The sequence below is a fragment of the Mesitornis unicolor genome, unplaced genomic scaffold (genome assembly GCF_000695765.1).
Source record: "Mesitornis unicolor isolate BGI_N332 unplaced genomic scaffold, ASM69576v1 scaffold41486, whole genome shotgun sequence".
NCBI classification, from domain to species: Eukaryota; Metazoa; Chordata; class Aves; order Mesitornithiformes; family Mesitornithidae; genus Mesitornis; species Mesitornis unicolor.
In genome coordinates this window covers 14,525-28,341 of record NW_010189665.1, presented here as the reverse complement: position 1 = coordinate 28,341, position 13,817 = coordinate 14,525, and the positions used below count along the sequence as shown (strand labels likewise).

At 35.7% G+C, this 13,817-nt stretch overlaps 1 protein-coding gene across 1 annotated transcript in view; it reads right to left on the bottom strand.

The window, feature by feature from the left end:
* Positions 1-13,817, bottom strand: part of LRRK2 (leucine-rich repeat kinase 2) — a gene marked incomplete at both ends in the record, with an annotated part of 50,556 nt that overhangs the window by 22,222 nt on the left and 14,517 nt on the right. Inside the window, 11 exons of the mRNA XM_010186146.1 lie at positions 1,123-1,293; positions 1,384-1,512; positions 2,819-2,958; positions 3,252-3,396; positions 5,036-5,169; positions 6,808-6,932; positions 8,085-8,214; positions 9,894-10,000; positions 10,765-10,844; positions 11,399-11,526; positions 12,683-12,802. Of these exons, the coding sequence (XP_010184448.1) occupies positions 1,123-1,293; positions 1,384-1,512; positions 2,819-2,958; positions 3,252-3,396; positions 5,036-5,169; positions 6,808-6,932; positions 8,085-8,214; positions 9,894-10,000; positions 10,765-10,844; positions 11,399-11,526; positions 12,683-12,802 (1,409 nt within the window). The remainder of the gene's footprint in view (positions 1-1,122; positions 1,294-1,383; positions 1,513-2,818; positions 2,959-3,251; positions 3,397-5,035; positions 5,170-6,807; positions 6,933-8,084; positions 8,215-9,893; positions 10,001-10,764; positions 10,845-11,398; positions 11,527-12,682; positions 12,803-13,817) is intronic.

The window sequence follows — 13,817 nt, the reverse complement described above, 5'->3', positions numbered from 1 at the left end:
CTGATTTGCCTACCTCAGACTCCATGGATGGATAATCAGTTCCAAACTCAGCTGGGCTTTATCGCCCAGCCAGCTCTGCCAGCAGAAGACACTTCCTAATTCACTTCAGGCAGTACTGGTGGGGTTATCTCAGACCGGTTAAAACTGACACTGACGCAAAATTAAGAAGTGTTTCTCAAAAAGTTTTTTAAGGGCAGTCACATTTACCAAGAGGCACTTATAAGAAGGTGGGAACAGCCTCTCCATTGGCATGCCTGAATGCAAATGTGATGTTTGCCTACATCCTTATTTAAGATACCAATGCATTTCAGATAGTTGATGCTCTGGATGTGGCCACTCTCTGGATAAAGCTCTTTGCAGCTAGTATGACTGCAGGCATTCCAAGGTGTTATATTACTTTAGCTGTGTTGAAAAAAAGTCAGAAGTCTAACCAGAACAGTTAAATCATCACAAAACCTGATAACTATATTCATCTTTAAGTACAACACAAAGTAAAAAAAAAAAAAAATCCATCATCCCAGGATAGCCATTTTGGGCAAAGTCTTCTTTGCAGGCCTGGAACAGAGTGGGACTAAGTATACTGAAACCTATCTATGCACAGTGCTACCTGCTGGTCCATCTATACTTTGGCCTCACAGAGCTTGGAAAGAGCTGAATTTGGAATATCAGTTCATGGACTGGGCTCTAATGGGCTTGATGCCATCTATGCCTTATTAGTTCAGAAAAAAAAATGACTGTGAGTTTGCAAAACTCACTTGAGCTGAAGTCTTCTTCCTCAAAAATACTCCAAAGCTAAGGCTAACTCAGGTTTGCATGTGACCAGAATAAACAATAAGAAAGCATGGATTTTAAAGTGAACTTGAACCACAACTGAACTGGCAGCGTGGGCACATTCTAGATGACAGTGACCCTATGATCTTCAATAAAATGAAGGGAGTTCAATGAACATCAGACTGAGCCTGAAGTCACTGTGATTAGCAATGGTCAACAGCACAGGTCACAGTTAGATTGCACTGGGCATTACTGCTGTGTTCTGTCAAATGTAAGTTTACATGAAAAGAGAAAGGAACTCAAAAGCACAGATTTTAAAGCTGTAAAACTACGATTTTTTCCATATATTACCTGATAGATCAAAGAGTTTGTCTTTGTCTTCTTATTAACATCAGCTCCCAGCAGAAGTAAACATTCAGCCATAATACTATTGTGCTCAATGCATGCTTTTTCCAGCATCATATTTTTTAAATCATCATTTTCAGCTATTTTAGCAAAACATTTACAACACAGGCTTTGAAACTGAATGGGAAGACAAACAATCAAAGTCAGGACAAAAAAAAAAAAGACCAAAATTTTTTAGCTGTGGTACTGTCAAAAGAGAGAAGATACCTGTCGATCTCGCTGGTCAGTGAAACACATAGACATCTGGTAGAAAATGACTGTGTCAAATGACTCATGTACCAGCAGCTTCGCAAAACAAGGTGACAAACCAAGAATTGACAAGATTGCATTAAATCCCTAAGAACACAATAAGAAGACTGAAATAAGTACAGTGTTAAAAAGTGTCATTTTAAAATAGGTCACATAACAAAATAAAATTTCAACTAGAAGGTATGTGCTTTAATTTTTTTGTCTTGCTTTTAAACAGGCAGTAAATCACAAATTGGAGAAGATCAGGGGAGAAGGCAGAAGCACCTGGTGTCTGTGTTTATATAGCTGTAATTTCACGCTTGTTTAGCTGACCTACTTAAAGAGACATTAACTGACACTTTGAAAAGCCAAATTATGCACCATAATATCTGACAACATCCTGCCTGGCAGTGACAAAGGTACTCGTGATTTCCTGAAAACAGAGGAAACAATAAGGATATAGGATGAAGATGCATCCCTTGTCCCAATGTGTTGCTCTGTAATCCTTGAATTTGAAAAAAATACACAAGCTAAATGAAAAACTTAGCAGCTGCATCTAAAAAATAAAAAGAAGTACAAAATTATCCCATGATTCTGCAAATAACATTCACCTAGAAGGGTGAACTGGGTAAATTATGGACTCTTTGTCCAAACTTAATTGACACAGAATCACTTTAAGTAACTTCCTTATTCCACCACATTATTTTGATTTCTCTCCACATTGGTTGCAAAACTAAACTTGGAATGGTTGGGGGAAAAACAGCAGTAAGGGAGGCTGTACTTGGGATATTTTCATATTGATGTGAAGTAGTGAAACTCTCCCAGGCAAGCTCCATTCTGCTAGAAAAATGAAACTGGCAACAAACAGGAAAGCTTCTGAAGCACAGAAAACAGAACTTTCATACAAGGAGGACTGAACGTGTGTTTGCAGACAGAGCGAGAACTCTCCTTCTATACTCAGAAGTAGATCCAAAGTCTGACACAGTATTCCAGTAATGTCTTCCTTAAATACAGCATTCCTACATTAAGTTTATTGTCAGTAACAAGACTAGGAACTAAGTTATTTTCTATTACTTTGCAATCAATACTGTAATGACAGTTACTTCATTAAATGGTTATAGATTGACTGAATGATGGACCATGACTGAGAAATTTGTTCTAGTTTGCAGATCTCAGAATTCTTAGATAAACAACTAAAACCGTGCTTACATATTCCTGGCTGAATATATGCCTCCAAGAAAACCATCTTTACAGCAAACGTATTGGTTTTATTATAAAGGGTTATACTAATCTACTGACTGCTATAAAATCAAAATGAAGTAATTAAAATAAGGAATTCTACTTCAACTATAACTACATTAAAATAATTTTCTAAGGTTTTGCCTTTCACTTTATACACAGAAATAGCACATACATGCATCTGGATTTCAGTGACTTCTTTAAATCGTCGCAGAGAAGAAACCAGAACTGTTGACAGCACATGCATGGTTGCAATGCACAAACTCCTTCTTGTAATCAAAGAGCATAGAAGACCCAAACCCAAGCACTGTATGTCTAGAATAAAAAAAGGAAGATTCATGATGTTGATTGTTCAGGCACTCTGAGTGGAAGAAACCCATGACCTAAGTAGTGTTATAATTCCAGGGAGTTATTTGCATTAGCTATCACAGGGCCAGGCACAACTACAAAGTGGATGAACCTGAGGACTATGCAGTACTGCAGCCTCTTCTTGCCATGTAACCTACATCACATCCAGTACTAAAGAGTGTAATAGGTTACAGCTTCTATGGTTAATCAGCCCCTCCCAGTACGTCGTTCACATACGACTAACAAAATACCTTCCCTACCTTGTTCATCTGGATACATCTGTAGGGTGTGAAGCACGGTGTCAGTAGCTCCTTGCTGGGTTAAAATCTCCAGTGCACCAGTGCACTCAGCTACAGATGCAAGTAGTTTTAATCCACACTTCTGAATGTTAGGATTTCCAATAAACTAATCAGAAAATGAATATAAAATCAGATCAAGTCTGTTCTGCTTACAATGGCAACAGAAGAGTTGCTTGTTCTTAAAAGCTGTTCTTTAAGAACAAGGGATAGTTCTTTAAGAATGTGAAATTACATCTGCTGTGACAATAAATAACAATAATCACAACTGCAAAAAGGTTTCCTTTTCAACCACCAGTTTCAGCTGCTTATAACCTTCCCAGATTTTCACCTTTGATTCTGAAAATACTTCTTAGCTATTTTTCTAATAGAGAGTGGGATTTTTTTCCCCTCAAAGTTTCAGTACAACCATTCACAAGTTCACATCATTTTGCTACACCATGGAGAGTGAGAAAATGTACTTTGTGGTTAAAAAAGGAACTAAAATGAGGTTCTTTGACAACTGGCACAAGTCGTAAACATGGTGGCAATTGAAAAAAAAATACGAAAAGAAAGATATGAAGCAACATATCTATTACCACACCCCATCAAGACGTAAAAAGTTTTGGGTTTAGTTATACAGCAATTCAACAGGTTATTTGTGATTATTTCCTCTAATTTCCCCCCACTTCTAGATGGAGGAAACTGAGATGATACCTATATCTGAAAGTTTACATGGCTGTCACAGTGACTTGCAAATCTGCAAAATTATTTCAGTGGGGTCATGCCCATCTTCCTCCTCATTCCTTCTCTAGTTTTTCATTAAAATATGTTAATTTCTAGTCCCGGTTGAAACTGTAGTACCTCAAAATACAAACCAGCTGGGTCAGAAAAAGCAATCAGGATGGTCATAAAGCACTGGAGACTAATACATTCTGAAGTAAAAATTATTTTTTCTCCTTTGTTAACTCCTGTATCTTCACAAAATGTTCTTTAGACACTCTAGCGCTCTTTTGCTGATACATTATTTGCTCTGACTTTTATGATAAATGTAAGAGACGTCTATTTCCTTGACTGAAGGTATTTTGCAAGCCTAAAATTGTTGAGAGTCTTCTAAAAATTTGTGAATTGCTACATTTTGACTGTAGTCATGTGAACATTTCAAATACATAGAGGTGGGATTCTTCTGAAGGCCATGAAGTTAAACCTTTCCTATCACTAGGATTAAAAGTTCATTTGCTGTGCAAAGTGCCCAGTGTTTCCTATGCTTAGACTGGGTCTTCTTCAGCCTTTCACTTTTCAGCTTCCCCTTGAAGAAACTGTGATCATTCTGTTCTCCAGTGGCTAGAAAATTTATAGAATTGAACAGTGAAAAGAACAGAGACAACTGAGAAATATTTTCTGTTGAAAGTAAAGGAGTAGGTATCCATGAATGCCATGACTTAATTCTATGTGTAGTTGAGCTGTAGGAATGAGGACACTTTTCATGTATAAATTAATGCATTACAAAATCACAACTAAATTGTATGCTTGAAAAAAAACAGCCTTGTTTTTATAAATATCATTTAGAGTTACTGTATAAAGGATCATCTAATACACTCCAAAACAGAAAGTAAGAAGAAACCCCAAACAATAAATGAAACTCGGGAGTTAAGATTACTTCTATCAAATCAATAAGAAAATCAACGTAGAATTAAAACTTACAAATGATTCACCAATGCAAGTGTGAAATAGTGACAAAATCCATTAGAATAAAGCTTTAACTATACCCTGTTCAAAGCATTAAGCACCAGCGAATGAGTTCCCTCCAACAGACACTGGCTTTTAATGACTTTTACTGTGAGTGCAAAAGCAGCATCTCCCACGTCCCTGGAAGAACCATTCTGGTGTTCATTCTTTGTATCTGCAACAATGGAAAACAGCCTTCCTCAGAAGAACAGATTTAATATTGTCCCCACTATTAACCTAGTATTATCAACCCAATATAACAATCAAATTGAACACATGGGTGACTCAGAGGGCATCTTTCAGATCTATATTTTCAGAATGCTGTAGTTACAGAGACCAGGGTCCCTCCAGATTTACACTGTAGTTTGAGTACAATGTGTTTGAAATGCTGATTTCATCATATGTTTGCTCACTGCTTACTGTGAAAATGAAAAATCATGCCAAAGACATTTGTCTAAGGTACACTGCAATATAATACTTTTTTGAGCTATGAGGTTTCTTCTTGTTCCTGATACCTACTTCAGAAAGCCTCTGAAAGGAGACAATATAAAGAACCTACGAACTAGTTGCCCCTTCTCACTTGGCAGCACATCATATGCCAAATTCTACCCACAGATGACACTAAGAGGAAGGTGAGTACAAATAAAAGAACAGAGAAAGGTCTTTGAGATTTACCTTTCTTGCAGCTATTGGCAGTTACAGTCAAGTGGCACTACAGAAAGTACCCAGAAATCCTTTAAAAGTCACTTCAGCATTCATATTTGTTCCAATTACAATTTTCCTCATGAATTACTTTTTATTCCCTAATTAACCTGCAAGTTTCAACATTCAGCTGGCACTCTCCTTGTTTGATTACACTTTAGAGGGGCCTCACTTGCAGGATACTGGAAAAAAAGAACCTTGCCTACACGTTAGAATACATCTATCAAGTCCTATATCCTGCTGTTTATTGAAAAAAAGGAAAAGTATTAGAATTAGAATTCAAAGAACAGAATGAAACTGAAAATATGCAATCAGTCTGCATAGTAGCCAAGTTACTAGCCTCTCAGTTACTGCTTTTGTAAATGTTCAACTAAATCTGCTGAGAGATACTTGCAAAAAATTGTTCAGAAAACAAAATCTGTACTTCATGTCTGTACTCTCACTTAATATCAGAGATAAAAAAACCAGGATATACAGCAGTAAATGACTGAGAAAAAAATTTCCCCAAATTCTATTAAATGTATAGAACTAACAAATAATGTATTTTTCCCCCTGTAGATTGCCTCTAAAGAGTTTGGGGGTTTTCTGAAAGCCATTTCTAAGCTAGTAAGTTTGGCTTCTCCTTTTCTGTAGAAAATAGTATATCATAATATATTATTGTCATTATTTTTTGGTGTCAGAGGTCCAATTTTTATGTTCCTTCCAAGAGATAGTATTAAAACAACTGCATTTGTGGTACAACCACATTGATGTCATTATCTCTGTCTGCTCTCACTCAAAGGGTACCTATGATGAAAAAACACAATCACAGTGACAACTCCACACTCATTCCCTGAATTCCTCAGAAGTAATGGAGCTAACTCTTCACTGGTAAAATCAATGAGAAATCAGCAGTGATACTTTTGGTCTATTACCTTCAATACCTCAAAAACTTTCCTCCATCTTCTATGTACTTAAAGAGTTACAGCTGCTCTCTGCTATGTACAGAACTCCAGTAAGTTTTTTGAGGTCCCATTAAAGGCTGTCTCATCAAGTAAGAAATCCAACTATCTGATTCTGTCCTCTGATTTGGTCTATGATACTGCACCGATTATATTTTTGGATGACTTACCAGGTATCATAAAGTGTAAAAGGACTCGAAGTGCTTCCAGTTGTACACAGAGTGATTTTTCATGTTTCTTCATGGCTTTTACAACTTCTGATACAGCTACTGTCATTATATCCAGATGAGGGAAACTGAAAACATTGTTTATAAAATAAATAAAAAGAATGAATTTCTAAATTTTACATGTATTTGCTTCCTTAATTAGCACTGTGTGATAACCCTTTAAAGCACTGTAAATCTAGTTTGAGCTACAATATATAAACTAAACTATGGTACTTTTCTTCATCATACCAAATATATTATTTTCATGCCATTCCATGAATTCAGCCTATGTAACTAATTCTGTTCTAGACCACCGAGAGGTAATTTTCAATCCAGTCCAGAACAATGATACACAGAGAGTACAATATTTCATTCAGAGTGACTGGTGGATTCATGTATTTCACTTTGACACCAGTCCAGATATGTGAAAAGTCACATATTCATAATTTAGTGCTCTGCGACTGTCATAAAGTACTGATGAACATTTGTAGAATAAACAGAAAAATATCAATCATGTTAGGTTCTAATCTTGAAGAAAAAAAAAATAATCCCAATGTCATTACCGTTCCTAGAAATGGCAGTAGCCAAAGGCCACTAATTAACTTTTAAGGTTACTTTATTCTTTTGTTTTGTAATACTTTTTATGCCTGTGAACATTTCAATGGAATTTTTTATATTTTCTTCTTCATAAAATGAAATTATCAATAAGAAATTATGTGACTGTATCTTGAGTCTGTTATTTTTTCACATACAGCTTAGCATATATGAAGGTTTCAGGCAAAACTTGGCAAGACACTTGGAATCATGTTCCCACCCTGCATACCAGTATTCATGAGTGACAAATTAGAAATTCCAGTCACGTTCAAGAGCACTTGCAAAAGCCAACACAAAAGTAGTATTAATGCAATGTTATTTTGATAATCAGAGTTAATATTGTGGGAAAATTTTTAGCTCTCAATGGAATTCAGTGTGGTTAACAGGACAGGAGACCACCTAGCGGCTTCTCTATTCAAACCTCACGGCTCAACAACCATGAAGGGCACAACATGCAGCTCCCTACACATACCTACCTGTGCATGTGACTACAGGGCTTACAAAATTCAGTATCTTGAACAGAACTGTCAGCCTGTAGTGGATTTTAATATCATTGAAACGCTCAATAATTTAAACGTAATCACGTACAGCACCAAGTATCACAAACTCTCACTCTGGAAGTGGCCACGTATTTCCAAGTACATTACCTTCCTTCGAAAACGTGATTCAGAATTCTGCAGGCGCTTTCAGCCACTTCAGGAGAATGTGGATGTTTCCTCATTATATCCAAAATATTCATATGTATTCCTTTAGCCAAAAGTGTCTTTCTAATATTTACTACAACATAAAATAGCAAGCATCCTATAAGTGAATCTCTCTTTATGTATAGTTCTCAAAAGCAACAGAACTGCTAACTTCTTTCCATCCCTGGAAAAATCATTTTTTTTCTCACCAAACACAGACATTACAGAAGTATAAATCAGAATGGGAAGCTATTTGAGCTGAAACTGACTTCTGTTTGCATAACTTAATCAAAAGCATTATAATTTCTGAATGCTTAATAAGTTAAAATACATGTGCCATTTTTCCTTACATGAAGTTAAATTTACAGAAGAAGAATGTACAGCTTTATTTTTATTTCAAAAAAATGTTAAACTATTTTTCCTCATAATTGCACTCTGTGATGATGCAGGAAAACTAGAATGTAGAACTTTCAAAAAGCTTTCTAACTTCCAAAATAAGGCTTCAAAAATGAAATTATGTTTATTCACTCTATTTGTTTTTTAATCAATTCTTAAAAAAATCCAACTACTCAAGCACAGGTTGTAGCTATAACTGTAATCAGCTCAGAACACTTAAAAATATTCTACATTATCATGGTAACTACCACCAATTCTTGTCATTCCCAGTTCAGTACATCCATTTCAAATAGTTAATTCGAGCAACGTTCCATTGTGCCAGAGGGCTTTACTAAGATTCTTTATGTCTATCATATCTCGTGTAACCACATTCATTTAAGGGGAAAAAAAAGAATAACAATAAGAAAAAAAAAGACAACATTAAAATTTGCTTTAGTTTTCTAAAGGGAATCAGAGGCCCACTTGTCATCAACATGTTATGAAAGTATTTGGTGTAATATGTTATATTTTTATATATATAACAGTATGCATACATTTATGAGATCTATTTCTTGATATAGATATACATTTATCTCATAAATAACTACAAAACCTTGTCATTGTTGAGTTTTATGTACTTGGATGGCTCAGTAACCTAAGTGATAAAGCAATGCTTCCTCACCTAGAGAACGGTAATTAACTGCTAGTCTTTCTCTTCCTACCTAGCCAGTGGTTTTCAATGTGCAGTCTACAAACCACTTGAGGTCCATAACCATTTCAAAGGGATCTGGGAAAGGTATCTAATAAAAGCAGGCCAACTGTCAGTAGGCTTAAATACTCTAACCAGGGGTCCACATCTCCACTGAAAAATTTTGAGGGGGTCTGCAAATTGAAAAAAGGTAGGAAACTATGTTAGGGACACAATGAGGACTAAAGCAATCTTGAAAACTGTTATGCACATGTTTAACTTTCTACACGTTTTGATTCACTGAAGTCAACAGGACTGCTCAAATCCCCTGTATTAAGCAAGAAAATGGTATTTGTTGGGCTGTAGTCCTCACTAACGTGATTTTCAACAATTGCTGCTCTTGACGAAATTCAAACATGTGATAAATATTTAAACAAGCATACAGAGAGTACATACTCTTTTCACATCTCCTGCTCCAAAAAACAGCAATTGCAACACAAGCTGGCAAAGAGCTCTTTGTTTCCGTATACTCTCTCTGATACCAGCCAACAATAGCTTTTTCAAAGCAAGGAATAAATGTCCTGCTAAACACAACTGCATAATATTCTAATCACAGGGAGTATTGTATTCATACAACAGCACCCTAAATATTATTATTACAGCAATAACTTGCTGCTGAATTAGAAAGTAAAGACAATAAATTCCCTTACCATTTTGCTGTGACAAAATTGCCAAGGTACTAGCAGCTGCCTGAAACACTTCTTTTGAAGATGAGTGCATCAGCATGGAAAGCATCACTGCTCTGTCTATTGGGAACCTTTTACAGAGAGAAATAAATCACTGCACATTGACCATATTACAGCAGTTACTTCATAACTGTAGTTCAGTTTCCTAAAAAGGTATTAAGTGACAATCAAACTTTCAGATGATTGTACTTGGTTTCCAATATGTTTCCACAGCAAGAGTTGACAGAAAGTCCTTTGCAAACTATGCGGATTAGCCTACTCTGAATCTCACTGAATTCACTTGCTTTCCAAGTGACTTGAGGTCCAGAAAGGGGTACAAAACAGACTTACTATAATTTGAATGGTTACAATTTTAAGGAACATTGAGAAATAATTTACGGAAAATGAAAGTCTGTGCCTTATCCATGCCCAGATACTCTCTGATGGGGCAGCACCCCCCTACTACATCCTTTCATCTTATTTGTGGGAAAATGAGTGCTGCTTTTCCATACTACTTAAGTAACAGATATCTTAATCTTCTCCATTTCCCTCACTCATACATTCTTTAAGCCTCCCTATCCTTGTTACAGCTGAAGAAGAAATTTCTTGTGCACTGTAAAAATTAGTTCTATTAGGCTGTGTTCTGACCTTTTATTAAAACAATAGCAATTTTGCCCGAGTTAAGGTTAGCACACTTTTCAAGAAAGAAATTTTCCTAAGCATTGTTGATCACCCTGCATTTCATTACGTATTAGAAAACAAGAAAAAAAATTGAAACATGAGACCCCAAGTGGCCTAATAGTAGGCTTCCATTTTTTTCATTTCCAAAAATACAGTTCAAGATATTAACACCGACTGATTATCTCCATCTCCAATCTTCTCATGAAGGTTGCGTTGATATAGAAACAGATTTTTCAGAGCCCAGCATGCAGCCTCCTAAATATAAACCAAGAGGAGACAAAAAGATTAAGAAAATATGCCTTTAGAATACCAAATATGTATGAAAAATTGGAATAGTTTGACTGTTTTTCAGTTCATGACAAAGCTACAAAGTGTTTTATGATGAAATATAACAAGGTGTGGCCTGTCACATTCTTTATAGCTGGAACAGGTCTGAGTTACAAACGTGCCACATTCTCATTATTTGATTTGCATTTTGACATCTATTTTAGTTCGAGATTAATTCATCTGTTGATGGACCCATTTTTTACTGTTGTATACAGAGGAGCTATGTAAACAACAATCTTTGAATGGCTAAAATTTTAGGTAACAAGTCTCATCCTAACTATCCACATTTGACATAATGGTGTAACTGAAACTAGTTTTGATGAACAAAGACAAGGCAGGCAAGAAAGGTAAGATTTATTCTAAATACAATCCAGTCCAGGCTTTGTTTGCTTGAAGATATGTGGGAGAAAAAGATGTTGCTCAACATTTTATTTAATGCATAACGTAGTCTTTCCATACCCCCATCATCCAAAAATTCTCACCAGCACATCTGTGTTTTTTCGGTGTAGTTCTAATGCTCTGTAACATGCTTCCAACCAGCATAATTTTTCTTCCTCCTCCTCCTCTTCTTTTCTTTCCTCTAAGTCTCGGTTTAAGAATATTGTTTCAGCTTGAAATATAAAACATTTACAATAAATCTTTATTACAAATACAAAACACTTATGTCTTAGCCTTCCTGTAGTTGTGGATTTTTGCACTGTATATTTGCAAAAATCAGGACGACGATTAGCCTTTTCTGGGAAGTGAGAAGTCTTTTGACATAAACCGTATGACAGATTTGAAAATGCCTTTAAAGACTAAAGAACTTCATTATAGTGTATTAAATCAGGTATAGAGTCACACACCAGTTAGTGCTCAGGCTCTGAAAAGACCTGCACAATTTTTGTGTGTATTTACACAGAAAATACTACAGACACAAAATATAAACATAAAATATAACTGTGATTCATTTGCACACAACCACTTCTCACAGAGCCACTTACATTCTGAAGCAGTGCCATTAAATATCAAATTGCAAACTGCAATTGCTAAGAGAGAAATATCTGGTCTCAGAAAGTGCAGTAGAATTTTAAAAAAATCATTTTATACTTGTGATACTTCAGCATTTAAGGAAAAAAAAATTATGCGTCAGCACTGACCATAATATCTGAGGCTTACTGGAGTGTATACTGATTTCTAATCTTTGCTATTTGGGGGACTCTCGAACAGCATTTCTACTGACTTTTCCATAGAATAATTACTCAAAGACTAAGAGGATCAGATCATTAGCTTTTTGCCACTAGCTAACTTCTGTTTCAAAATAACACCTGGAGTTAAAGAAAAGTTTAAATATTCTAATTGTTTTCAGAACTCAAGTACAAGCACTGATTTGGTGTTGCTATCAGCTGCCACAGTGTAATGAGTACTGTCATGCATGGCAAACACAGCATTAAATTAGTGTTGCTACCTCCAGACATTTTCAGTTAAGTAGGGATTATCCAGTATTTGCCTATGAACAAACAGGTTGCTTTGGTAAGATCTGCCAACATAACTTGCCAGCTCTGAACATGTGAAGATGTTAGGCACGTGGTATGAACACAGTCATGTCATGTAAAACAACAAACTATAAGCATGTAGGAAATGCAGCTCTGCAAAACTATCCTGCTGGAGGCTTTCATGTTAAAGAAATGGAGTTTGATACAATTACAGGAAATCACCAGTATAAAAAAATTAAGAAGTGGACAGATAAATAAATTATTTATGTATTTAGGACAGGAGCTACTTACTCAGAAGAGCTAAGCAACTGAGAGCTGCAGCTTGTAACTTCGCATTTTCAGGATATGTTTTAACAGCCTTCACAATCACTTCTGGAACCTTATGTAACACGAGGATATTGAAAAAATTTCCTGAAAATAAAAAAGATATTAAATGAATATAAGCACCTATCTAGAGCTTTACACACATTTAACGTAAATTTCTCAGCACACAATGCATAAACTTTGCCTGTAGCAAAACAGTGGATTTCTTATTATAGCACATGACACAACAATGTTTTATCCGTGGAAAGAAGAGGTCAAGGATAAAAAACAGTTGCATTCTAGGTTCTTTGTGGGCTTTTTTACAAAAGACAGAGGTTTAATGCAAAATGAAGTGCACATCGTCATCAAAATAAGAAAAATACATTCAGTGTATCACTTGCAGACTTCCTGCCAGGAAGCAAATGCAGTCCTGGTCTTGAGTTCCTGCAATGATTTGATTTCTCCTATCAAGCAAGTGGCTTAACCTTGTTTTGCCCTGGAATAGCAGAATTATCTTATGTAACTTTTACATAGGCTGTACAGTATTTTATATTATAGGTGAATATAAGGAATTCTGGAAAAAGCAAGAAAATGAAAATAACTTCTTTCTTTGTTGTAAAAACAAGTATTACACAAATCATCATCCAGCAACACTGTGTAGAATACAGTTTGATAGCTATGGTTTCTATACTGATACTCAATTTTGTTTGCTTCTAGATTACTAAAATGAGAATCACATTACCAATGTGAAAGGTCAAATTAAAATCTGTATCAGTATTTCTCAAACCCTTCAGATAAGGTGCAAAAGATAAGGTACAAAATTAAGAAGTTGCCCATATTTGAGTATCAAAAATATAATAACATACAGAAGAAAAGCTAACCTCATTTCTTTCCCTTAGTTCTGGTCCTGAGTCTTATAGGTGCTGACTATCAGCAGTGTCTACATTTTTTTGTAGACCTAGTGCTTCTCCCACTCTTCTATCTCATTTTTGCCCCGACTCCAGTCTTTTATGGCATTCTGCACTTGTTACCAATGTCTAACACCAAAAGGACACCATATTGACTGTGGCCAGTGTTACCTCAGTACATTTAAATCATTTGAGAGATGGAGCTATACACCACC